Here is a 25,590-nt window from a genome sequence, read left to right as displayed (position 1 = left end):
CGGCGTGCCCCGCGCGGGGGCGGGGCCACGAGGGGCGGGGCCAGAAGGGGTGGAGACAGGAGGGGGCGGGGACAGAAGGGGCGGGGCCGTGCCCTCTCGCCCCGCCCCGCCCGGGGCCGCGGGGGGTCCGGTGGTCGCGGTCCCCGTGCGTGGCCCCGGGTCTCGGGGCCAGCGAGGGGCTGCGCCGGGGCCGCGCCGAGGTCCGGGGGCCGGGCAGCGCTGCGCCCTCCCCCCTCCCCAGCCCTGCCCCGGGCTCTGCTCTCCCGCGGGCCGCGGGCCTGGTTCAAACGACACCGACTGGGCGGGGGATCCCCTCGAGGACAGCATAAAAGTTTATTGTATGTAGGAACCAAACCCGTGAGATCTGTACACGTATTTACAGGACGAAATGAATGGGCCTCAGTATTTACAACAAGAACCGTCCTTCACAAGTCTGTACATCGAGCAGTGGTTGTGAAAACGTATTTACAAGCGGGACCCCAGTGGCTGTGGGCAAGACGGAGATGTGAGAGAAACGAAACGGAGGGGCGAGGTGAGGGGCACCGCGTAGTCATGGATGGCGGACGGCAGCGCTGGCCTGCCCAGATGCCGTCCCTGTCCCTCGGGCAGCGGTGCGGACCCCCTGGCCTGCCATGCCCCGAGGAGGTGGACGGTGGATGGGAGGGGGCTGCTTTTCCTCCTCTTTGTTTCAGTCGCTGATCCGTGCCCCGGCGCCTTTCTGGGCCGTCTCTCCTCCTCCTGGTGCTGGGCACCTGGCCCATCCTTTGCCCCACAGCTGCTGGGGGGGCAGGCTGGGAGCTGGGGGGGGGTCTCCCATGCCCGCCCTGGGGGGGGTTACAGCTCGCTGAAGCGCACCGCCGGCTCCAGCTTGTGGGACAGCGCGGTGAGGACCTTGTCGAACTTCTCGTAGCGCTCGGCCTGGCTGCTCTCGGCCCCGCGGCTGCCCCAGAGCAGCCGCAGCTGGAACTCGGTGCTGAAGACCTCCAGCAGCTCCGCTCTGCCCTGGAAACCTGCAGAGAGGGAGACTCAGTTCCCCGGGATGGGACAGGGACCCTGTGCCCACGGGATGCTCCGTCTGGAGCTGGGCTGGAGCCACGCGCTGGGAATGCGGCAGAGGGAAAGGGGCTCTGCCGTCCCCATCGCTTACCCTGCAGCTTCACCTCGGCGTTGGTGTGGTAGAGCCCACCGTGGTGGGCCACCATCCGCGCCGCTTCCAGGTGGGCCATGACCACCTCCACGCCGTTGTCGGTGGTCTCCCAGGGCTCGGGGGTCTCCGTGAGAGCCTCGTCCCGCTCCAAGAGAGTCACAACAGGCATGATGTGGGGAAAGGTGGTGTTGGTCAGCGGCGGCCCTTCTGCAGAGAGAGGCACCCTGAGGACCCTGCGCAGCCCCGTGCCCCTGCGTCCCCCTCCCCACCTGCCCCAGGCCTGCGGAGCACTCTGTGGCCGCACAGCTTGAAGGCTCAGCTGTAGCGCAGCAGCAGCCGTGGCTCTGCCATTGCTGTGCCCAGGGCCATTGCCTTGTTCGACACCAGTTCCTCTCAGCCCGGCTTTCTGGTTGTGCTGGGAGGGGCACGCTGCCGTCCCTGCTCGGGCTGCGTCCGTGTTTCCCGGGGCTGCGATGGGGAGCCGGTTTGCAGAGCCCAGAGCAGTGGGTGTTGGGGAGATGCGGCTTTTCATCTTCCCCCGACTGGCCGCCCTGTCCCCTCGGCTGGCATGCGCCGCCACGCAAGCGCGAGGGTTTGGCTCAGCTGAGCTGTGTCTGTGCCCAGCTGCTGGTTTTATTTAGTTATGAAATGCTTCCTCGGGAAGGAAGGGGCAGCCGAGGCCAAACGGGCCCTGCCGGGTGCCGGGGTGGATCAGCAGCTGGAGGGGAAGCGTCTGGCGCTGGCTGGGAGAGGGTCAGAGCTCTCAGATGCATCCCCTCTAGCAAGGCTGTGCTGGAGGAAGCGGGGAGGAGCAGGCAGGCGAGCAGAGGGGAGTTGCTCCCATTACCTTTCCCTTCATTCAGGCTCTTCAGGAACGGTTTGAGCTTCTTCTCGTAGAGGATCGCGCCCTCCGTGTGCCGCTGCCGCAGCACTATCCAGGTCTGCTCCAGCCGGGCGATCTAGAAGTAGATGGGGCAGATGGAGGGTGCTGGGGCAGATGGAGGGTGCTGGGGCAGCGCAGCCCCTGGGCTTGGAGCTCTGGGCTCACAGGGTGCTCCCGGGGTCACCGCCTGGTCCCCTGAGCCGCAGCCCCCAGCCTTGCACACAGCAGTGCCTGCTGCTCCCCAGAACAGCCTCCTCCACCAGCGCTCACGGCCAGAGACGGCACAGCCCTGGCACCGACGCTGGGTTCAGGGTTTCTCCCCCCTCCCCGTGCCCCAGGACAGCAGCCTCCCCGTGTCACAGCGGCCTTGAAGATGAGACGCAGGGAGGGGGCAGCCGTTCCACCTCCTTTGTGCAGGCAGGAAGCAAGACTTCCCAGCTGGGCTCGATTTAAAACTGAATTTTAATCTCCTTTCATCTTCCAAAGGGAGCAGTGTGGCCCAGAGACGCTGCTGCCACAGCCTTGAGACTGATTTGTATTGTACCGGAGGGCAGATTCATTTCCTCCCAGGAACGCAGCCCAGCACAAAACAAAAAGCCCAACCACCGAAAAACAATCGGATCCCGGCGGGACTGGGCTGTCTGCTCCGCGGAGGGGACTGCTCTTCCCCTTCCCTGCTTACGCCCCAGCAGATGTGGCCCCAAGCCTCCCTACCCTGGGCATTTTCCTCCTTCTCCCACCCCCAGGGGTGTCGGAGACCGCAGGACACGGGGAGAGGGATGTGCGCTGGGCGAGGGGACTGAGCCCAGGCCACGAGGACGAAGGGAGCGTCCCTGTACCTGTGTCATTTCCAGGGCGTTCATCACAGCCGCAAAGCTGAACATGTTCCCCATGGTGCTCTTCAGCTCGGCGGCCAGCTGGATGGTTTTGTGGAGCAGGGCCGCCCGCTCCTCCGTGCTGCCCGTGCAGCCCAGGATGTCCACAGCGATCATGATGGACATGGTGTGAAACCTGCCGTGGGGCGAGATGCAGAGCGGGGTCAGCGCAGGGGGCTGGGGGTGCTCCCGGGGCTCGGGAGGTGCAGCGGCCCCCCCCCCCGTGCCGAGCTGAGGACACCCCAGGGAGGCAGGCTGGGCCGTGCCGGGCAGCCCGGTGGGCTCGCCACCGCCGCGCTGTGCCGTACCGTTCCAGCAGGTCAAGGCGGAGCTGGTGGCCGTGGGGCAGGGTGAGCAGCTCCATGCCGGAGCTCACCCCCATGAGCCGCTGCATCTCTGCCGTCACACCCAATATCCGGGCAACCTGGCAAGAAAGGTGAGAGCTGATTAGGCCTTTGTTAATTGAGAGGCAGCCTCTTGCCCCAGCCTAGCATCCGCCTGCCCCGGCTGATACGACGTGGCAGAGCCCACCAGGGATGCTCCAGTTCTCAAGGGTGCCCCGGTCCCCTGCCAACCCAGAGCATCGGAGCGCAGCAGTGCCCATCCCTCCCGCCTGGCCCCGGCCGTACCAGGCAGTCCACTTTGGTGATGTGTTTGGCCAGCGTCTTCACGTCCACCTCTGCCAGCAGCTCTTTGACCTTCTTGAGCACGGCCATCTCCAGGGGTTTGTTCTCCAGGGGGATCAGCAGCGACTGGAAGGCCGCAGGGTTGAAGGAGGAAGTTGTCTCCATGGTGGGGGGCACAAAGCCCATGAAGTCCAGCTCTCCTTTCAGCCTCTGCCCTGCCTCTGCTTCCCCAGAGCTGTTCTCCACAGTCCCTCTCTGTCCTTCCTCCACCTTTAGCCTCTCCACGTAACTCTTTGTTGGCAGCTGCTTGATGTCATGAGCTGGCCGGTCTCTGCTGATGGGCGAGGTGGGGTGGAGCTGGCAGTAATGCCCCGTGTCTGGGTCGCTGTAGCTGTTCACGGAGGGAGAGGGGGAGGCGCGGGCGTACCCGTGGCAGGGAGTCGAGTGGGTGCTGTGGGCAGGGTCTGGCAGAGGTTTGCTGCTGTTCCCCGGGCACAGCTGGGGCTCGCTGGACCTTCTTATGACCGGAGAGGCCGGGGCAATCCCGGGCGCTTGGCAGGCATGTGGCTTTAGCCGTGTAACTGCAGGGAGCAGAGAGACGCGGTTATCAGAGCCTGGAGATGCGCACACGCATAGGGACCACGGGTGCAGCACCGCGGGGACGCCCTGCTGCCCCGGGACAGCCGCACGACGACGCAGCTGAGGTCCCGTCCTCAGCTCGAGCCCTCCGCCATGACAGTTCTCTTTGCTGTGCAGAGCCGGATGGGGTTTCACTTGCAGGGAGCGGCGTGGGGGCTTGTCTTTACAGCCAGCCCCATCCTCCCCCCAGGTCCCTGCCAAGCCCAGCCTGACCCACGTCCCCACCGTCCCCAGGGGGATGGAGGGGCAATGCCTACCCGTGCTGTAGGCAGGTGACGCTGGGTTCTCGGAGATGGGGGACATCGGGGAGTGCAGGTCTTGGATCTGGTCCACGCTGACGGCGCAGTTGCGAATGATGTCTCTGTGGTGGGGCAGGGACACGCTGCGGAGGGGGCAGACGGGGCAGGTTAGTCCCTGCAAACAGGGCCCGGGCAAGGGCAGAGGGGCTGGGGTGAGGGTTTCCTGCCCCATCACCTCCCCTCTGGTCATCACCTCCTTCCACAACTACCCATCAGGAGCTGAACCCGTAAGGAGCTCAGCTGGAGCAATGAGTGGGCAGTCCCTGCAGGCAGCTGGGAGCAGAAGGGTCAGCACCTGTATAAAGCAGAGACAGCCCTGCCTTGGGGGAGCTTTATCGTATGGAGCAGGAGAGAGGGGTGTCCTGATGCCAAGGTACTGTGGCTGGGATGGGCTCAGGGAGGGCTGCAGGGTGCTCTGGGGAAGTGGCTCTGGCAAAGAAGTGTGAGGGGGTGGTTTTTGAGGGGTCGTTTTTGAGGGTTGTGCTGCAAGGTGGTATCTGATGCTGGGTGGGTTACTCTGTTTCCACTTGAGAGCTGTGTCAGGGCGGCTGGGTGAGCTGTTGCTCTGACCCAAAGCTTAGGAGAGAGGTGAAAGTGCCTGGAAGCTGGACCCGGAGCCCGGCAGTGAGGTGCCTGCGTTGCTGAGCCGCAGCGTGTGTGCTCAGGGAGCTGCACAGCAAGCAAGGCGGTCCTGGGCACACTGTGTGCCAATGGTGGTGTAAAGGATGCTGTGCTTGGGGGGCTGAGCACAGGGAGGGCTGCAAGGAGGCACGGCAGGTAATTCACTGCCTTCCCTGCCACGGGTGGGGGCTGGGCTGCTGTGATGTGTTTGGTTGTCAGTGCCATGCCCCTGGGGTGGGAGGAGGAGGGGAAGGCAGTGGCGGTGATAAGGGGTTTGGGGAAAATGTGAGTGGTGAGGAAAGACTGATGGATCTGGGCTCTTCTTCTGGAAACACATATGCTCTCCTGGAAGTCTGAGTATTTTCCTTTCCCCTGCCATAATAGTCGGTTGCCTCTTTTCTGCTGGCGTGTTCTCACCCTGCCCTTGGGCTGAGAAGGTTGGGGCGGTGAGAAAGCGGTTTGGTTCAGCGGCAGGCTGTGTCCTGCTGGGGTGGCAGGAATTGATGGGTCCCCCCTTTGCTGCTGTGTGTGAGGATGTGTGTGTGGCTCTGCCTTCCCCACCAGGCTCTGCGCAGCCCAGGGCTGCTGAAAGCAAGCCGTGCGAAGGAAACCTCCTTCTCCACCTCCAGAGAAGCCAGCTGCTCCACAGTTAACGTGAGCAGATCAGGCTGTGATCTAGGGGCTGTGCAGACCCCCATCAGCACAGCTCCATTGGTCTCCTCCTGCCCATCAGGCCTTCAGCTGGTAACTCTTTGCAAATGCTCCAGCTGAACAGAAAGGGCTCTAAATCTAAAAAGGTCCTTCAAAGCTAAATTAACAAATACCCTTTTTGTGGCTGGGACTGGCTCTCCCCCTTCATCTGCCTGGGAAGGCTCGGCTCCCTGGCTCTGACAAGCCCTAACACGCTGGTAATCCTGGACTGGGTGACCAAGTGTGGCCCTGCCTTTCTCCCAGGGGCAGGTCCTCTGCCCGGCTGAGCCGAGATGAGACCGCGCGCTCACCTGGTCGGGCACCCCTCAGCCCTGGTGATCTTGTCAGCTGTCAGGCCGTCTGTCATGGTGATGCTCCTCCTCTTGATGTGCCCCCCTTTCTGGGTGGCGGGGCTGTGGGGTCCCCCATGCTTGCCGTTGGCCAGCCCATAGCTGGCTTCCAGGTAGCGCAGAGGGAAGGTGCGGTTGATGGGGCAGTAGACAATGGCTCCGCTCTGCTCGGAGATGGCCTTGCGATTGCCCACGTAGAAGCGGACGAGGGCGGGCACGTGGTCAAAGCTCTCCTGCTCGAAGAGGTACTGGACGCGGGTATGGCCGTCGCTGGACTTGACTGTCACCTTGTTGATCTTGAAGTGGAGGGGCTCGTTGCGCCAGCGACATGTCAGCACGTAGTCACCCAGGCTGGTGAGGGAGTCGCGGATGAGGAAGTCGCCGTTCCTCTGCACCAGGCTCTCTGACACCTGGCAGGGACAGGGCAGCAGCTCAGGCACAGCCACGCTGGATGGACCGGGGCCCATGGGTGGATGCTCCACTGGGGTGGTGTTTGGGGCACTGGCTCGTTCCCCTTGCCCTGGGCTCTGAGCTGCAGGAGGGCATTTCCCATGGCCAAAACAGGCGGCTCAGGGCTAACGAAGCCCTCGCCAGAGGCCTCACAGGAGGACAGGGTGGTGGTTCTGTGTGGCCTCAGGGTGCTCTCCCCAAGCAAAGGGTGCCCGGACCCTCCCGCCTTCCCCTCCTCACCTCCCGGGGGATGCGGCCGTGGTACCAGGCGTGGCTGCGCAGGTCAGTGCTGCTCAGCTTCAGCTCCTCTTCTAGCTCCTTGTGAAGCTTCTCAGGTGATGAGTCAAGGATGTATTTCTCCTTGGAGAACTGTACAGAGGAGGAGAGAGCATCAGCTGGTGCAGCAGTGCCGGGCCTGGGGAGGGAAGGGGTGACCCTGGGATGGTCTGGCAGGGTTCCCAGGGGACCCTCTGTGGCATGGACGCTGGTGATGCCACCTGCCAGGAGCAGACCCGTCCCTGGGGGACAGGTAACTTGGAGCTGTGTGTGAGGATCGCTGCTTGTGGCAAAGGATGTGGGTGGGGTGATGTCAGGTCCTGCCACCAAGAGCACTTGGAGGGTCTCCTGGTGGCCTGTCCCCATCATCCCTGGCATGCTGCCCCTTGGCCCAGCTCAGAGCTGAGTGTGGCTGGGCAGGAGAAAACCCACGCCAGCTCCCTCTCAAACATCTCCAGGGCCGAACCACCACGGGAAGCGCTCCTCCAGGAGGAAACCTGCATTATTCCTCCTCAAAACATCCGCTGCAGTCCCCCCTCCAAAGGGTTAACGCACTGTGTGTAGCCTGATGGTGGCATGAATAGTAATGACAAATGTAAAGGGAACCTTCTGCATCGAAATTAGCTTTTACTGGCACTGCTGCACCTGAGCCTGGAGGATGCAATTTGCCCCCTCCCTCCCCCCGGACAGATAAGGGATGGAGTCACGTCTCCCGTGGGCAGGAGCCGTGCTCCCTGCCTGCCGCTCGGCCGGCGTTCCCAGCGGGCAGCTGAGGATGCCGAGCCGCCGGCACCGTGGAGCTGGTGCTTGTCTGGGGAGGCGAGCGCAGGCTCGGGGCTCCGCACGCGAGGCCGGTTCCCCGGGTCGGCGCAGCGGCTTTGAGAGGAGTCCTGCTGTGGTGCCAGCACCGATGCCTCGGCTGCGTGGTGGAGCAGGGCCTGGAGCCAGGGCTCCTGGGTTAACCCCGCTTCCCAGATGTGTGGTGCCCTGCAAGCGGGATGTGTGTGCCACTGCCATGGACCAGGGAGCTTGGATGGGGCTACCAGGGTGTCCTGTCCCACCGCTGACATGAGGGAGGGTGGCTTGGTGGCCTGGCTCCGTGTCTGGTGGCAGTGCCAGCGTGAGGAGGCACTGTAGGCTGGCCCAGCTCCCTGGCACTTGTTGCGGTGGGATGCTGCTGGCATCTTGGAGGACAGGCATGGGCTTGAAACCCTGCTGAGACCGCTCTGGCACTGCTGGGGGAGCGGGCTGGCACTCACGACTGGCTGTGCGTGGCAGCTGGTTCCCCAGAGCGCTGGGGGCCGCAGCCCCATGCCAACGCACCAAGGAACCTGCCCCGAAGCTGGCCCCTTTGCCCAGCACTCACATCGATTCCCTCTGCTCCTCTAGCAGTTGTGAGCAGGGGAAAGTGTAGACCACTGCGCTGCTCTCCTGCCTTGTACCCACCACTCTTGGGGTGCTCCTGGGACTCCACTGAGTCCCTCAGCAGGAGCCTGACCCCAGGTTCCCCCTCTCCCCTGGGGAGATGCCCCATCCCCTTCGGTAGCTGCATTCATCAGCCAAGCCAGGCAGTGATGCTGTGCCGGGGACCCTGCTGCAGGCTGGGGAGGGGGAAGGAGGCTGCACGGGGCCAGTGTGATGGACCGTGCTCTCCAGGGCTTGCCCTCACCAGCCTGGACCTGTCACTGTTCCTCCCTTCCCAGCTCCTATCCAGTCAAAAGGTGCTGGGACAGTGGAAGCAGCCGATGAAAACAGTACAGCTGAACTCAGACTTGCTCATCTGACCAGGTTCATCCTCCCTGTGAGAGGGTCCCGCTCGCTGGAGCCGTGGGGACCTGAACCAATGTGGTTGTCCCCTCCTGACCGAGGGTTGCAGGGAGGCGAGCGCTTGCTGCTCTGGGGCCCTGTGGAGACAAAGCCACCCGGTTCTGCTGAACCCTATTAAAAATAAATGGTTGCCGGCGGATGCTGCCGAGGTCCGGCTGCCTCCCGGGGGGCCGAGGCCGAGCAGATGCCGTTTCCATGACAACCCATCCGTTGCCACTGAGCAGAGCGGGCTTGGCCGAGCGGCGGTAGGGGACCCTTGGCTGTGGCACGGCTCATCCCAGACTCTGGGGCAGGGAGGGACCCCTGGGAGCCTCTCCTGTCTGTGCAGGCTAAAGCTGTTGGAGCTGAGCCGGGAGCGGTTTGGAGCTGGCGCTGCCCTCGCCACCCCCGGAGCAGGGATTAGCGTCTGTTCTGCTCAGCATTGTACATCTGGGTTTTCCCCCCAAATCCTCCCCATGCAAATGCGCAGGATAACAAACACAAACCCAGCTGAGCAGCGCCCGGCGTCTCCAAGCCCGGATTTGGGCAGCAGCCGGCTGGCGTCTGTGCCAGGAGCCAGGTGCTAAGCTAGCGGAGAGAATGGGAAGTTTGGGAGAGGCGAGGGAGGCTTTGCATCTTGCAGAGGGAGGAGGAAGGCCGGTTGTGAGCAGAGGGTGCCGTGATCCACCTTCTCCAGCCATGTGGAGGGCACAGTCCCCTTGGCTCCTCGGCTGGGCATGAGATCCCACCGGATTTGCATGGCCACCAAAAAGCCACTGCTTGCAGTGACTGTGTGGCTACGACAGCTGGGGAGGCAGCAGCAGGCTGATCACGGGGAGCCCTTTTCCTTGCTGCGATGCGCCTCTGAGGACTGGTCCTTGTAAGTCTCTCACGCTCTTACAACATGCAGTAGCTGCTGCCAGAATCACCTGGCTGCTCCCCTCTCCATGCAGGAGCTGGGCTCGCCGCAAGCCCCTGGTGCCAAAGACCCCCGCGCTGTGGAGGGACGCGCTTCCTCCAGCCCCCGAGCCCTTCAGCAGCGACCGACTGTCCTCTGCTCCGCTCGGCAGCGTGTCTCGGAGGAGGCCGGCTCGCAGGCTGCCAGCTGGCCGGGTGCCGCGGCGCGGGTGCTGCCGAGGCACGGCACGGTGTGGCAAGGCGGCGCGGGCCAGCCGGGCGCTGTCAGAAGCCTGTGAGCGGATGTCTGAGCGCCGCGCTGAAAAGGGCACCACTTGGCGCTCTCAGCTGCATCGAGAGATGTACGGCCCGATATGAGGTCTTGCATGCTAGTGGGTTGGGTGTGGGGAGAAGCCCTGACTTCCACAAGCGCCTAGCTCGAGTGCGTGGTGCTGGCCTCCTGCACGGAGAGCCCCAAGGCCTCTTCCAGCTGAGCGGGAAGAAACAGGGGTTAGAGCGGTTCTCTGAACCAGCAGCACCAGACAAACCAGCTCAGGAGCTGCCAGAGACGATGCCAAGCTCTGCTTGAGGAATCCCAACCAGCAGCCAAGCTGGCTTGGCTGGAGAAAGGAGAGCTCCTCCGTCATGTTCAGCGCCCTGATGGGCTGTTTCAGGGTCCTGGGGCAGGGGAATCTGCTGGTGCCGCCGTGCAAGGGGGGCAGCCCCCACGGGGAGGCAGCTCCTGGGGCTCTCCATCCCTGCTCGCTTCCCTGACTCTCCCTGCTGCTTTCTTGGGGGAGGAAGTGTCTCTGGTACCCAGCCAAGGACAAGGACTGGAACTGGCAGTGGAAGGGCAAGAGCTGAGGGGATGGAGGGTGCTGGCAGCTGTGGTCCATGTAAAACAGCAGCTGTTGCTCTGCCTGGTGTAAGCTGAGCTTCAAAAGCTGGCATTTGGCTTTCTCTGCTTGCAAAGGTAATCTGATGAAACAGGAGTGATTTGCAGTCAGTTTTCCTGCTCTCTCCTCCCAGATCTGGAGGAGTCGCAGCTGAGGATGAAGTCAGCTTGGAGAGCAAGGTGTACTCACACCCCACCCCACTCCTCTGCTGATAACATCTGACTAACCTCAGGGCACCGAGCGCATCTGCTCTCCCTCCTGCTCTCGTGCTGCCCGCCCTGTGCTGGGACCCTTGCTAGGGAAATCCCAGTCCCTTCTGGAGTTTTCCACCCCTGCTCTGGCTGCCGGAGCAGCTGCAGGGACTGGGAAGCAGGACTGGGAGGAAATGGAGTAACAAGCCCTTGGGAGCAGGTGTATGGGGAAAGCCCCAGAATCGTGTGGGGGGTCTTCTCCACTTCCTCCGTACCTGGCAATGGGCTACTTCAGTGAAGTGTTTCAGAGCAGACATCCTTGTCGAGACAGTCGGCATCACAGCAAACCCAAGAGCCGCTCTGCGTGCCTGCCTGGTGCAGGACTGCTGCGCTCGCCACTCCAGCTGCCAGGTACTGCCTGGTTAGCCCATCCCACAGGACCACAATGAGTAAATCCCACCACAAACAACCCTCAAGTTGTTATGGGCTTGCTCTTAGTCTGCATGCCCTCCTGTGGGCCAATATGTCCTACTGATCTTCATATTCACATGAAAAATAAATCATTTGTTCCTCTGTCCTGTCTTGCAATGACTGGACATCTAAATGGCCTCTGAGAAGGCACCAGCTTGTCTGTCCACCCCATGGGTGACTGAAGGCACCTCTTAGGTATGTCACATCTCTGCTAGTCCCCACTGCAGGCAGACCTTCACTCGAGATCTTTGTCCTGGCATTCAAAGCCCTTCCTAGGAGTGGTCCTGGCTACCCCCAGGGTCTCCTCTCCCCTGCTCTGTGTTCCTTTGTGGCGGCTCTGGAGCAATTATGTCTGGCTGGCAGGGGTGGGGTGCAGCTGGGGTTAATGGCCAGGAACATCTGGGTGCTCAAAGGTGGGACACCTGCCCCAGGTTGTGCAGTGGGGTGGTGGAGGGCAGTGCTACCACTGCCCTGGGGGAGCGGGTCTCCAGTGCAGTGATGGGGTGTGTGTATACACACATTTCCATCCATCTATATATTACTTATCTCACTCCAAGACGGCGGCAGCGGCTGCTGCTGCATCCCTTTTCGGAGCTGCTATTGGCCAGAAATGATGTCAGTGCTTCCCAGGCTGGGTGCACTGCCATTGGCGGTGAGCAGGGATGCGGCTGTCAGCTGGAAGCGCTCCAGTCATTCATGGGGACTTCAGTGTGTGTTTGCTGGGCACACTTGGACACAAATAGGTGGTGAAAGATCTGGTGGAGCCAGGTGAGCACTTAGGGATTCACTTTTAACTCTTTCTGGGGTTGCAATGGAGTGCCCTCCACCCCCCCTCACATCCCTGCACAGGAGCCAGACGCCCACCTGTCTCTCCCTTGTTCTGGAAGCACTTCATCACCCCCTGCGATCTGCAGCCCAAAGGCTGCTGTGCCAGGGCACATCCCACCCGTGTTGCTCAGTGGGCTTTGGACAACCGGGAGAAGCTCTTCTGCTTTTCCCGCTTCACCCCCACTAGCAATCAAAATCCCTGGCTTTGCGCTGAGATCAGCCGCAATCATGACAAGACTTGAAATGCTGCTTCTGGGCTCCGTCTTACCCAGCGTAATCTCTGAGGCTCAGCACCTACCTCGCTCAGCAGGAGCGCTGAACAAGGCTGCCAGCTCGCTTGGCTGCCAGCTCCCTTCTAACTTGCGGCGCACTACAGCTCTTGCTTCAGACCTGAGCCCGCTTGGCTCTTGCAACCCTAAACACCTTTGCTCTCTAACTTGGTAAACGAGGGAACCGATTCCCAGCGCCGTGCCCCTCCTGCGCAAATGCCCGAGTCCAAAAATAGGACACGGAGAGTGGTGCCCAGACAGCGGCGGGGCTGGCAGCGCACCGGACAGGTGACAGATGGCTCCGGGCTCTCTCCCACCGGTCGGACCTGTGCGTGGGGAGACCCGGGAGCGGAGCGCTCAGCCGGGCCGGCTCTGCCCCCCGCGCCCGGCGAGGCTTTGAGGGACGGTGCCCTAGGCGAGGGCTCCCTTCGGAGACTGGTGCCTGCCTGCTGGGCTGGGGTGCCCGCGGCCCTGGGTGCAGCCCCGCGCTGCACCCCGCGCCCCGGCTCCCCCCGCAGCGGGGCTCCCCGGGGAGGCCGCCCCTCGCCCCGGGGACGGAGCTGCCCCGCCGGCGGGGCCGGGGGCCGGGCCGCGTCCCCCCCTCCCGCCGTCCCCCGGGCGCACGGAGCCGCTGCCCGGCGGCACCGCGGGGGTCTCCGCGCCCAGCGCGGGGCAGCCGGCCCGGCCCCGGCCCCCCCGCCCCGCTCACCTGCACCTGCATGAAGGAGCCGCGGTAGAAGCAGCAGGCGGCGGCCGACAGGGCGCTCCACAGGCTGCACCGCTCCGTCATGGCGGGCGCGCCCGGCCCGGGCTGCCCCGGCCCGGCCCGGCCCGGGCTGCACCGCCGCCGCCGGCGGGCTTCAATTTCAGCCGCTTCCCCGATTACCTCATCCCTTGGCGGCGGCGGGGGGCGGCCCCGGCCCGAAGGCTCCGCCCCGGCCCGCCCCGCGGGGCCGCCCGCCCCGCCCCCGCCGACCCGGGGGAACGGCAGCGGCGGCACTGCCGCGTCGGGGGTGGGACCCCGCACCCCGGCTGCCTGCGCCCCGAGGGGACCCGGCGTCCCTGAGGGGAACCAGCTCCTCAGAGGGGACCCCGCGCTGCGGAGGGGATCAGGAGCCCCGAGGGGAACCAGCAACCCCGGCTGCCTGTGCCCAAGAGAAATTGGCTTCTTTGAGGGGCCCCGGCACCCCTGAAGGGACCCAGCACCCCTGAAGGGAACCAGCTTCTCAGAGGGGACCTGGCTGCCTGCGCCCTCAGGGGTCCCAGCACCCCTGAGAGGAACCAGCTCCTCTGAGAGGACCTGGCACCCCTGAGGGGACCCAGCAACCTGGCTGCCTGCGCCCTGAGGGGACCAAGACCCCCAAGGGGAACCAGCAACCCCGGCTGCCTGTGCCCAAGAGAAATTGGCTTCTCTGAGGGGCCCCGGCACCCCGAGGGGACCCGGCAGCCCCTGTCTCCCCATCCCCAAGCCACCTACCCTCCCCAGTGACGCCCAGGGGTCAGGGACGGCCGCGTCCCCTCTCGCCCACTCCGTCTTCCTTCACCCCCACCCCGGCGATGCCTTTCTCGGGGGAGACACCAGCGCCCGCCACACGCGGCGGGGAGCCGGCTGCCTGCTTCCCGCGTAGGCCGTCTCCGGGTTGTGTTTAATTAAGGCTCCGCTTTGGTTTAATTAAGGCCACGGTTTCACGTATGGGATGTGCGAGGCAGCGCTGATGACTCAAAGCATTGCTCCAGCCCTGACTCTTGGGGAAAAAAAAAAACCCAAATCCCTGCCTGAACCCACTGCCGGCGCCCTGCCCTGCGCCCAGGGACGCGCAGGGGCTCCCGCAGCACCCCGCCGGTTTCCCTCCCACTCCGTCCCGCACCGGCACGGCCGGAATTTGGCCGTGTTTTGGTAACGAGGGGGCTTTACGCTCCCACCCACAAAGCATGTCCTGGCCCAGAGACCCCCCCGTGCCTCCCGCTGCACCCTGCCCACGGGGTGCTGTGAGCACGGGGAGGTGTTCCTGCTGCCGCGGGCTGCAGAACCCTGCAGCCTCCCCACCGATGAATTCGAACGAGCCCCTCGCATCCCCCGGCGGCGAGGCAGCGGGCAGGGCGGAGGGGGTACGGGTCCCCGAGCAGCTCCTCTGCGCAGAACAAAGAGAGCCCCGAGGCACTCGCCGGGCCCACGCTGTGCCCGTGGGCTTGCTGGGGAGAGGAGTGGGGAGAGCAGCGCGGGTTTGCGGTGGGACGGGGCCGAGGGGCTGGAGCAAGCTGGGCGGCACGCAGCCGGCGGCGGGGGACGCAGGGCGGCGGGTGCTGGTGGGTCCCATGGGTGCCCGCAGCCCTGCCGGGATGGGCAGGGAGCACGGGCTCTGCTCCTCTCCTCTTGCACGGGGCTGAGGGACGGACCAGATGGCAGCGCACGGGGAGACGCTACTCCGAAAGGAGCCGAGGACGGTGAATCATCCTCCCGCCAAGGCTTCTCCCCCGCACCGGGCTCCGTGGTTTCCCTCCGAGGCGCTTGCTGAGGGGGCGAGCAGGAGGCTCGCGGGGTGCTGCAGGGCGATGCCGGGGGGAAGCTGGAAACCCCCGGCCGAGCTCTCGCGGGGACGCACGACGGCTTTACCGGCTGCTGCCCTCCCGAAGGGCAACGCCACTCTGCGGCTCCTTCACCGGCGCGAGGGCCGAGCCTAGGCTGGCTGGGATGTTAGCAGATGGAGCTGGGCGTGCGGATACCCCAGGCAGCTTGGGAACACCAACCCTTAGGCTGTTACTAAAGCATGTTAATTATCTGGTGCTTATTGATCCTGGCTTTCTGACCCTCCCTAGCTCCTGGTTGCACCACTGATCATGGCAGGCTCAATGACGGGAGAGCTGGCCCTGGCCAGTTTGTGGCTGGAGCTCAAGGGCTTGTGTTTGGCGGTTCCTTGGTGCCCATCTGGACACAGACCTGCCCGTGAGCCTTTGCTCACCAGGGCTTTGCAGCGCGTCCTCTCCCTCCTCCTGACTCTCCTTCACCAGTTCTTTTCTTCCTGCCTTTCCTCCACTCACCCCTGCAGCGGTGTTTCCCCTCTGCTCGTTTCCCTCCCAGACACAAAGCGAGGACCGATTCCAGTGGTGGGTCCCAGCCCCGTCCCCCCGTGCTCCTGAGGAATCCCAGCCACAGCAGCCACCTTCCCGCTCGGAATCCCGCAGGCCCCGGGGCCGAACGCTGCCGGGTGCTGAGCACCCCGCAGCCGCACGGGCTCCCAGCCAGGCACGGCGCCTGCAATCAGCTGGAGTGCCCCCATCATCCCGGTCGCTCACACTCCAGATAATGACTTATTTGACTAAAATAGCTGCTGTCACTGCAGCCGTCAGCTGCTTCCGTGACCAAAGGGAAGTGGCGTATAAATCACAGCCCACGGGCCGTGGCTGGATGCCACGGGGATGGGCGAGAAATAAAAACCAGATAGCTCAGGTCTGGGGATCTGCCTGGAGAGTAGGGAATTCTCCCAGCTCACCAAAAAGAACCTGATCCCAAAGGCAAAGCCATACCCAGTGCTCCACGCCTGTGTTGTTTCAGTCTGCTAACTCACGAGCTGTAAAACGCACCCGTCTCTGGGCACACACGCTGACAGCGCGAGGGAAAACACCCCAGACCACCCAGCTCAGCCCCTCACCACCTCCTTGCCCTTGTAGGACTTTCCTGTGTGAGCAGGAGCTTTCCTGCTCATCCCAAGGTGTCCCACGCCAGGGCTGTACCCACAAAGCCCAGCTGGAGCCTCGCCGCTCCCATCGGAGCCTGGCTGCTCCGCACCCGACACGCTTCCAGCCCTGCGAGGTCCTGCTCTGCCAGTCCCATGCGGCCAGACGAAGAGGAGAGGAGGAACAGCCCACCTGCGAGATCACTCCGCTACGGGTCAAAAAGCCACATCTGACCCCGCTGCCCAGAGGCTGCCGGGTGCCCGAGCCAGCCCGCAGGGTCCTCGTTAGCCCCAGGGCTGGGCCCGGAGCGGGGTGACCCCCGTCAGCAGGAGCAGATGAGCTCAGGGTCCAGCCGGCTCCCTCCTGAGCCTGCCGGCTGGGCCCACCACGGGGGGGTCCCCACATTTCCGTGTCTGGCTACAGCTGCCATTGAGAACCCAAAGTCCAGAAGATGAAGGTTCAGGGCTCTGTACTAATTACCCCACCCAAGCTGGGCACCTCAAGTCACTTCTCGACAACCACATCTGCCCAGCGGTGTTACATCCCCGTCGGGCAACCAGACCCTGGAGGCTCCAGCCCTCCTCAGACAGACTCCCCAAAGGCCCTCGCATGGTGGTGTCCACCCAGGCAGGTTTTCAGTGCTCCATCCCCAAAGCACACAGCATCCCTGCCACCGGTCCTCTGCGCCTGCCCGGCTCCCGTCGTGCCAGCAGCCTCCTGTTAAAGGGCCCGCTCTCCTCCGGAGCCAGGCGCCTTGCTAATGAATTTCTGGCCAGACATGAAGAGTCCTCAGGAATGTTAATAGCTTGCTGGAGGATAAGCAAGAGATTTGGAGAGATTTACACCGACTTTCATGTGACAGCCACGAAAGTGGCTCAAACCCTTCCGTTTCTTTACGCGGGGGCGGAGGGAGGAGGCTGCCCCTGCGACTGCGGCGGTTGCAAGTGATGGGGAGCACGAACCGCGGGCAGCTCCCGTGGGAGCGGCATCGAGGGGGACCGAGTAAGGTTTGTGCCTCCTCTGGGCTCGCCGTTTCTGGCAGGGAATTTCTTCCAGGGCCAAAGAGGGAGCCTGGAGGAGGTGGTGGGACAGGGGTGCAGAGCTGAGCACCCCGCTAGTGTAGGACCCGACCAGCCCTGGGGCCACCGCTGGCACCTGGCTGGGGCAGGCTGTGATCGCGCTCGGCGTCTTACCTTCACGTATTCACTGCCGGACTCCAGGCCATCGTGATGGCTAGAAGGAAGGGGAAATAGAAGTAAATACATAAGTAAAGGGCGGTAAGTCGTGACAGTCAGGTCAAAGGCGGCAGTGGCACAGCTGGGGGGAGCGGGGCTCTGTGCCCCTTGCCTTGCCACGGGGCCGAGAGCATGGCTGCGGTTCTGGGAGAGGTTCCCAGGGCCCCAGCACTGTTCCTGCCCGCTCCGTGCCCGCTCTCGGCACAGGGCTAAGCCTCCCTAATGCGATCAGGGAAGAACGAGGCCTTTTTAGAGGATCTCTCCCCAAATCGGCTTGGGATTGTGTGAACTGAGCCGGGGGGACCCAGCGGCCAGGCTGGGGTCCCTGCTGGTCACGGTGCTGGGGGGTGAGTGCCGAGGCGGGGGGCCCCGCGCCCTGTTCCGTGGCAGAGCTGTGTTCCCGGTAGGCGGCTGTTGGGACACGCCGCGCTGAGAAGCATTTCTGATTGTTTCTCTCCAGCCTCGTCCAGCCCCGCAGAAACCCCACTGAAGCCAGAGGGTGAACTGCAATGTCTTGGCTGCGGCTGCAAGACTGGCCCTCCCAGCACACAGGCGACAGAAACTCCCCTTCTCCTTAGCGGCGTGTTCACTCTTAGCCCTACTGACAACCAGCCCAATAACCCTGAGGCGCAGCTGATCTGGCAGCTTCTTTGGCACTATTTAATGGGAGACACAGACAACCCCTGCTCCTTCCTGAGCGTGTAGCAATGCTGCTGCTGCTTTTTGTGCTCTTGTGGGTTGAGGTGTGTGTCTGTATGGCAGAGTCCAAGGGGAACAACAGAGGTCAAAGACAGAGAGGCTGTAACAGCCTGAGCTGGGATGTGCTACCCCGAGGTCTCACCTTTCAGAATAAAATACAAAAATCCAGACTTCTTTAACCAGATCCCAATACCTGTTACCTCCCCAGTTCAGAGTGGGCATCCCAGCGCTCACCAAGGTCACCTGCCCGAGCACAGGGCTGCGGCAAGGGCCCTGGGATGGCAGGCTGCAAGGGCAACTGAGAAATACCCAAATCCGAGGGTGTCACAGCCCCGGGATGTCCCTTCCCTGCCAGGAGCCACCCCACTCCACCTTGTACCATGGCTGGACCCCCCCTCCTGTACTGGTTGCTGCTGAGGGTCCTGCACACAAACCTACGCCGGTGGCATCCCTGGGGAGGAAAATTCCTCCTCTGTGGAGTCCCTGCAGGTTGGTGATGCTGCCTGGTGGCTCAGGAATCAGTTGCCCAGAGGGAAGCAGGGATGGCAGAAGTGGCTGCTGCCAGACGTGGCTGCGCTGGGCGACCCCCGTGGCATTTCTGCCGGGGCCGGTGCGAACTCCCTGGGAGGCGTGGGGTGTCCGACCCCGCAGCGAATGAGCCCCGCTCCTCCAAGCCCCCGCTGCCGAAACCACATCCCCTGCTGCGCAGCTCGTAAGGAGAAAAGGGGCTGCAAATCAAGCCAATGCTTTTTTGGGGTGAAAACCATAGAAGGAGCATTTGGGAGGGGGGACGGACCCCGACTCCCCTGGGCAGCTGCGGGCTGCCTGCCCACCCTGGCGCTGGCTCCGCAGCCTGTTTGCCTTTCACACGGCCGCAGAGAGCTGCCTGGTGCTGCGAGAGCCGTGAGAAAAGCCGGCGGGAGGACGGGGGGCCTCTGGGCAGGAAACCGGGAGCATGGGAGCAGCTGGGAGATGCTGCGAGGGCCCGGGCAGGGGGGCTCCCGCGCTGGGGAGGGGCAGCAGCTGGGGCCAGGGGGGGCTGGGCGCCCGCAGCCCCCTGGTTCTGCACATTCCTGGAGGAAACGGCATTTTTGGGGGCAGTTGAAAGCCTGGGAGAAATTCCAGGGCTGCCTTTGGAGCACAGCCGCGGCCAAGCCCCTGGGACCTGGTGCTACTGCAGTGGCCCCGGGGAGTGGGGGTTCAGTGAGGTGGCTGCTGCTGCTCTGGGGCTCGGGAAGGCAGCGCAGTGACCTGCAAGGGTGCCAAGCTCCAGGCCAGCTGCTGGGGACGGGACGGGGTGATGGTGTGGGTCCAGCCCCAGTTTGGAGCACAGGGGCTGCTTGTCTTGGGACACCACGTTTGGCACCTCGTGCCTCAGTTTCCCCCTCTGCAGAGCTGCCTCCTTCGAGGCTTTGGCTGGCAGTGCTGCCAGAGGGGTCTGCTGGCGGGAAGCGGCGTTTCCCATCCCTTGCGTACGACTGTACGTGGGGGGAAGTCGAGTCACGTCCGCTCCGTGACCTGCCTGCGGGTCATGTCCCGTTAGTCACCGTGTCGCTGCCAGAGTCACGGCCACGGCCACCACCTTGTTCCGAGCAGCTCCACGGGCTGGGTGCTGCTCCCTGTCCCACGGCAGCGCAATTCCCCACCTCGGGGGCCTGATCCTTCAGGGACCGTCCCTGGGAACGCCCTCCCATGCGTTGGCATCCTCAGCCCACCCGGCCTTGGGGTCTGTCCTCACCAGCGATGCTGCTGGCGGGGGGCAAGTGGAAACGTGCCACAGGGCCATGCTGGTTCCCTGCACGGGCATGCCCTGTGCCAGGCAGCCGTCCCCATCCCCTGCCGTGGCCTGTTGGGAACAGGCTGTCCCCATCCCCAGGGAAGTGCCTGCGCAGGAGGAAGGGCTGGGCCGCGGCACTATCCCGGTCCTGCTTCCGCCTGCCCGGCCATGGGGACGGCTCCGGCAGACGGCTGCTCCCCGAGCCAGGGGCCATGGCAGGGGCTGCGAGCAGGGCATGGAGGGGCAGAAATGGCCCTGATGCCAAGTCCTCCTCTGGTCACTCTCGTGCCTCAGTTTCCCTGGCAAACATCGTGACTATGCCCATCATCATGGCAGCCCCAGATGATGCAAAAGAGCATCTGGCCCCCGATTTTTGGGTACCTAAGTCCCCACTCCCCATTCCCAAGACACCCGGGTGACCCACACACGTCTCCCTGCCACTTGGCTCCCAGCCACGCTGGCCTGGGATCTAAGTTAATTCTGGGGGACAGAGGGTCCGGGCGAGCCCTGCGCACCCTCTGTGGGGACCCTCCGCCACCGCTGGGGCTCTGCGCTCGCCGGAGGACGTGGCAGAGCCGCCGGCCCCCCAAGCCCCTGAGCCCCCCGAGCCAGCCACAGCCCCTGAGCCGCTCGGCCCTGGCGCCGGGTCTGACTGCGGTTTCGGCAGCCGCAGCCGATGCGCTCGCTCTTTCCATGAGCAAACGCCGGCCAGGGGCCGGGGGCCTTGGCGGCCGAGCGGCAGCTCCGGCATCACCCGCATTGAAGCTCTGTGCCCGCCCCAAGCAAAGCCCCTTCCCAGCTTCTCCCTCCCCATCCCCTCCGCGGTGCCGGGGTGCGAGGGGCGGCCGGGGGGCCAGGTCCCCTTACCTGCCCTGTCCCGGGGTGGGAAACCTCCTGCCCACCGCTGTCATCGGCCCTGGGCGATTCGGCGAGTGCCTCTGCTGCGGGACAGGGAGAAGCTCTCCCGGGCGATCTCCCGCCTTGCTCTGCTCTGAGCGTTGGGACTTTGGGGCGCGCAAGGCGGTGGCGGACCCTCCTCCTTCCCGTCCCAGCCCTCCTCCGGCCCTCCCTTCGTGGCCGGCAGGAATGTGCGGCCGGCACAGCCCGGTTCCCACCGCCAGCACGAATTCCTCCTCCTCACCCCGCTCCTGGGGCCACCCGGACCTCCCAGACGCTTAGCACCGGGAGCAGGAGACCCCGGCCCAGGGAAGCGGGGGCGGGGACAGGGGTGTCGGGGGCTGCCCGAGCGCGACGGGGGTGATAGGAGAGGAGGGTTGGGCTCGGGAAGGGCTGGCACGATGAGACCTCATTTTGGGGAGAAATCTGGGGCCAGCACCTCCTCCCGTGCCCCCAGTCCCATGCAAGCTGGGAACGTGTTTGGCCCATCATGCCGAGACGCCCAGGTGATGGGCAGGCGGGGGGTAAAAAGCCCTCTCGTTGATTCTGAGGTCAAAACCCTCCAACAAAGCCAACCTTTATCCAAGAGGGCTGAGCGCCCACGTTCCCCCAGAGGGGGGGGTTTGTGCCCAGGGTGGGGGGTTTGTGTCTGGAGTGGGTGTTTACTGGCAGGTGATGGAAATGGGGCAGGGGGAACTGGTTTTGGGGCTTGCCCTGTGCCTTGAGGAAGGCAGTGCTGCTGGGGGAGGGGAGAGGGATGGAGGGAGTGGAAAAGAGGGGAGTGAGAGGTGGAGGAGGCTGGGACGGCACAGGTCTGAGCTCTCCGCAGCGTGTCCCGGCGCTGGAACGGAGCTGCCGGCAGGACAAAGGGACGATGGGGCTGAGCCGGGCCATGAGATATTTCCACCCTGTCCGGAAACGGGAGGGAGCAGAAATCCCACAGGAAACCTCGCTCCCATGGAGCCGCTGACCTGGCCGCGGTGCGGAGCGCTCGGGCCGTGCCGTGCCGCCGGCCAGGTGCATCCCGCTGGAACTGCGGGCGAGGGGGGGGCACCGCAGGGACCCCGCTGTGTCCCAGCACCCTCCCCTTGCCCCGGGGGGGCAGGAATGGGGTCCCAGTGGAGGGCAGAGCAAACCCAACGTGGCTGTACCTGTCTGGGGAACTCTTCCCAGGATGCTCTTGCCCCTTTTCCAGCAGATCCCCGTTGGTGGTCTCCGCTGCCGTGACAGGGCTTGGGGCCACGCTGGAGCTCGGGGCCACGCTGGAGCTCAGTGCCTCTGTCTTGGGGCAGGAGACGTTCCCCACAAGTTCCTGGTCTGTCCCAGCCATCGCTGCCCCCGGGGTGTCCATGGGCTGAGCCGCCTCCTCCTCCCGCTCTGCGTGCCCAGCGGCTGAAGGTGAGTCCGTGCCCGGCTCAGGGGTGCTGGGCATCTCAGGGGACGTGAGGCTGGGGAGCGGGGCTGTCCGGGGGGTTTTGTCGCTGGGACTCCCTTTCTCCCGGCAGCTCTGGCTACTCTTGGCTTTGCCCAGGCTCTTCCCTGCCTTGCCCAGGTTCAGCCTGGGCATGGTGCCCATGTGGCTGTACATGTCCGATGACCGGGCGTAGGGGCCGGGGCTCTTGGGCATGGTGTTGAGATCATCCTGGGTGCTGTCGAAGGGCACGGCCAGGAAGCCGTGGGGAGGAGGGAGACCCGGCGCCAGGCTCTCGTGAGCGCTGGGGGCCACGGACACGCGCCGGAGGGTGAAGGAGCGGATGATGCTGCTCTGGCTCCCGAAGCCTTTGAACTTGAAAAACTCTGTCACAAGAGAGGGGAGATGAGTGTGGGGTTACTGCGGGCGCAACGTGATGGTGGAGGGTTCCGGGGGGCCTGGTCCCGGGTTGGGGTGGGCACAGGGCACTGCGCCGTGATGCAGCTTGGTGTCAGCCCCGTCACACCCCGTGTCTCCGGTCCCCGCCCAGCGTGACGTCCCTGTGGCCTGGGGTGTACGTGATGCTGCTCAGGGCTCTGTCGGGACCCCGGGAGGTCTGTCCCGGTCCCTCGGGGAGGAAACCTCGCCCGTGCCCTGGCAAATCTAGCGACTGCGCTTCCCCGCTGCAGTTGTAGGGGCGGAGAAAGAAACACCCGGCCCTGGCGAGCAGGCAGTGTGAGAAATAACTTCAAATCTCTTCCTCCCGCCCTCCGCCTCCCTGCTTCCCCCAGGGGACTCCGGGCAGGGCTGGTGGCTGTGCCCGTCCTGGTAGCCTCGGGACAGCCCCACGGGCCATACCCCCTGCCCTCCCCAGGACGAAACCACCGGACTCACTGCATCTCCCCAGGGGATGGGGGTCCCGGCCACGCGTGACATCCCCACGTGTGTGTGTCCCTCGCCAGCTCGGTAGAGCGGGAGCCGACCATCGGTGAGGGGCCTGGCAGCGGTTGCGTGGCAGTGCCGGCCACGGGCAGCTGATAACGTCCCCACTTCCTCAGCCCCTCGTAGCCTCCCCGCAGCTCCCAGCTGCCACCTGCAAGCGCTGAGCGCAGAGCGTTCGCCGGAGGAGTATTTATAGCCCTGGCGGGTGGCTCTGCATTTCACACCTCAGCCCCGGCTCGGCTCTGCGTGCCGCTGCGGTGCAGCCCCGCGCCGGGGCCGGTGCCAGCACGAGGATGGTGGCACGCGGGGCGAAGGGGGCTGCGGCCGCAGCTCTGCAGGGCAGCGCGTCGCTGCCGGAGCCCTGGTGCGTTGGGTGGTTCTGGGGGTTTTGCAGTGTTTACGCTGCCGTGGGGCTCTGCAAAGCCTCTTCCCCTCCGGGCACGGCGAATGCACCGTGGCAGGAAGCGGCACGCTGCGGCAGCGCTGTGCAAGGAACCGGGCGTCCGGGGCCGCTCGGCCATTGCACCCCCATCTCCCGCCACCATCCATGGGCTCTACCGGGCATCCCCGCAGCCGGACAGAGCGAAGGGCCACGCGAGGGGCTGCAGCGGCCCAAGAGCCCTTCTGCATGGCAGAAACCTCGTGGCCTGGACACGGTTAAAGGCAAAACTGCTTTGGGTTATACATCCCCTCGGGGTCTGAGCGTCCTCCACTGCTAGCTGGCTGGTGGGAAAGCCGATGCCTTGGACATCCCCATCTTCCCGCTGTCCATCGCAAAGGAAAATCCCAGCTGGAACGGGGCCGTGGGTTTTGCCAGTGGAAGGGTCCTGGGGAAACAGAGGGACCGGCTGCCCCCCATCGCCACCATCGTGGCAGGAATGCAGAGAGCGGCAGCAGGGGCCGGCTTCCACGCAGCCCAGCACTGGGAAGCGGGGTGAAGGCCACTGCAGCCGCCTCCCGGGGCTCTGGGGGAAACCCGAGGTCTGTGAGAAAGAGCAGAGCTCGGTCCCAGTGGGCACCCAGCGCTTCCTCCGAGAGCAGCTGAAGGGAAGCCGCTCCCAGGCTCCCACCCCGGCTCCGCCGTGTCACCGCCGTCCCTGTGCTGCGGGAGCACCCTGGGGTGGGGGGCCTGGCCACCCCCAGCCCCCGGCACCGGCTTGCACCCCCAGCCGTGCACCCTGAAGGTTGTGATTTGGGGAGTGAAGACCCCCAAACCCCATGGTGCAACCCCCCTTGGTGCCTCCTGGCACCCGGCGCAGGGCTGGGCTGCAGCAGACTGGTCCCAGTCCCAGCACCCAGCTCCCGAGCCAACAGCACCCGGGCTCTCCGCCAGCCCTGGGGATGGAAACCCCCAAAGCCCCTCACCCCGACAAGCTTCCTAACGAGAGCAGAGCCTGTCTCGGCTCCAAACACCCCTGGGTGGGGGTGACCCAGGGAGCGTGTCAGCACACACTCACACTCACGCTCACACTCACTCTTACACATCCCCCCTCCCCGCTGGGTTTTCCAGGTGAGCACCCCATCCCCCGCCCACCCCATCCCCCGGACACTTACTGAATTTCTTGAAGCCCACTCGTTTCTGGCCCTCGGCCATGGCCGTGCTGGTCGGAGGCCGCAGGGACCGAGAGGGACAAGTTTATAACTGTGAAGCCCTTCCCCGCCCGCTCCTCCCTTCCTGCCCTCCCCCCCCCCCCCCCCCCCCCCCCCCGCAGCCGCTCATCGCTCGCTCGGCGTTTCCTCCCCGGTGCTGTCATCTGCTCCTGAGCCCGCTCCTGCCCTGCCCGCCCTCCCGCTGTCCCCACCGTCCTCACAGCCCCCGTGTCTGCTCAGGGCACCCGCCCGGCTGCTCAGGGCCCTGGGCTGAGGATGCCCGGCAGATGGGGAGACCCAAATGGCAATGGATGCCAGCCTGGAGCAGGGTGCCAGCCCTACGGAGGGTGCCAGCCCTGCAGACAAGGGTCCGCCATGCACATTCGGGGCTCAGCCTCATGGAGCCCGGCGAGGTGACAGCCGGACAGCATCACTGCCAGCGGGACACCCTGCCACTGGCTGTTCTCCCATGCTGGGGGACACCGGTGTGTCGCATAGCAGTGTCTCCATGCAGGACAGGGTGGCCAGGTCCCGGCAGGCAGCTGGTGTCCGTGTTGTCCCCAGTCCCAGGGAGCACCTGGTGGTTCCCGTGTCCAGGATGCCGGCAGCCATCTCCGGCCTCGGCTCCCCGTGCTCCCCATCCTGGGGACCAGTTTCAAACCACCCCAAACCAAGCTGCTCGTCCTGCCGCCGACCGCGGGCATCGCCGGGGTGTCTGCTGCAGGGTGGGGACTCGGGGTCCCCCCAGGACCAGGCCCTGGTGTCCTCCTGCCCCGGCCGCGGGGTCCCCTGGCCACAGCCCCCCCAGGTGCAGGTGCAGCGCAGACCACAGAGCAGAAATGCTGCTAAAACGTTAAAACATGGACGCTGTTGGCTCCCCGGCGGGTCTGAGCACGCAGGTGACATGGCGACACGCCTCAGGGCCGCAGCACCGGGGACCGCTCGGTGCCCCGGGCCGTGTGGAGGGATGGGGGGGACATGGCGGGGCGCGGGGCTGCTCCCTCGAGGACGCAGGGGACGGACACGGGCACGCTCGGGGGGGGCTCAGGGCGGGGCGAGCACCGCCCAGCCGAGCACCCCCAGCAGCGCCGGACGGGGACAACATGGCCGCCGCTGCCGGACTACAAGTCCCAGGAGGCCTCGCGGGGCG

The 25,590-nt window shown here is 64.9% G+C and overlaps 1 protein-coding gene across 3 annotated transcripts; it reads right to left on the bottom strand.

The window, feature by feature from the left end:
• Positions 1-309: 309 nt before the first annotated feature.
• Positions 310-24,472, bottom strand: SH2D3C (SH2 domain containing 3C). Of its 3 annotated transcripts, XM_075439094.1 has the most exons (12): positions 24,405-24,472; positions 21,649-22,294; positions 17,083-17,122; positions 6,821-6,949; positions 6,092-6,540; positions 4,428-4,552; positions 3,535-4,112; positions 3,214-3,329; positions 2,870-3,041; positions 1,995-2,106; positions 1,148-1,354; positions 310-1,010 (listed from the first exon to the last, which is right to left on the bottom strand). In XM_075439094.1, exons 1-12 carry the CDS (start codon positions 24,442-24,444, stop codon positions 835-837), a joined length of 2,790 nt encoding a protein of 929 aa, XP_075295209.1. In that variant the 5' UTR covers positions 24,445-24,472; the 3' UTR covers positions 310-834. The 3 variants fall into 3 exon arrangements, with proteins under 3 accessions (XP_075295209.1, XP_075295210.1, XP_075295211.1); XM_075439095.1 differs by lacking the exons at positions 21,649-22,294; positions 24,405-24,472 and adding an exon at positions 20,468-20,525; XM_075439096.1 differs by lacking the exons at positions 17,083-17,122; positions 21,649-22,294; positions 24,405-24,472 and adding an exon at positions 12,924-13,053.
• Positions 24,473-25,590: the final 1,118 nt, after the last annotated feature.

This window comes from Opisthocomus hoazin, chromosome 19 (assembly GCF_030867145.1).
Source record: "Opisthocomus hoazin isolate bOpiHoa1 chromosome 19, bOpiHoa1.hap1, whole genome shotgun sequence".
Classification (NCBI taxonomy): Eukaryota; Metazoa; Chordata; class Aves; order Opisthocomiformes; family Opisthocomidae; genus Opisthocomus; species Opisthocomus hoazin.
This window is presented reverse-complemented; position numbering and strand designations above follow the sequence as displayed.

Excerpts from the sequence above, each read along its gene's own strand:
- SH2D3C (XM_075439094.1), bottom strand. The coding sequence starts at position 24,444 with ATGGCCGAGGGCCAGAAACGAGTGGGCTTCAAGAAATTCA. Across the intron at positions 4,553-6,091 it reads GCTGAGGGGTGCCCGACCAG|CGTGTCCCTGCCCCACCACA; the intron begins GTGAGCGCGCGG and ends CCCCCTCCGCAG. Across the intron at positions 1,011-1,147 it reads CGCCGAGGTGAAGCTGCAGG|GTTTCCAGGGCAGAGCGGAG; the intron begins GTAAGCGATGGG and ends CCCTCTCTGCAG.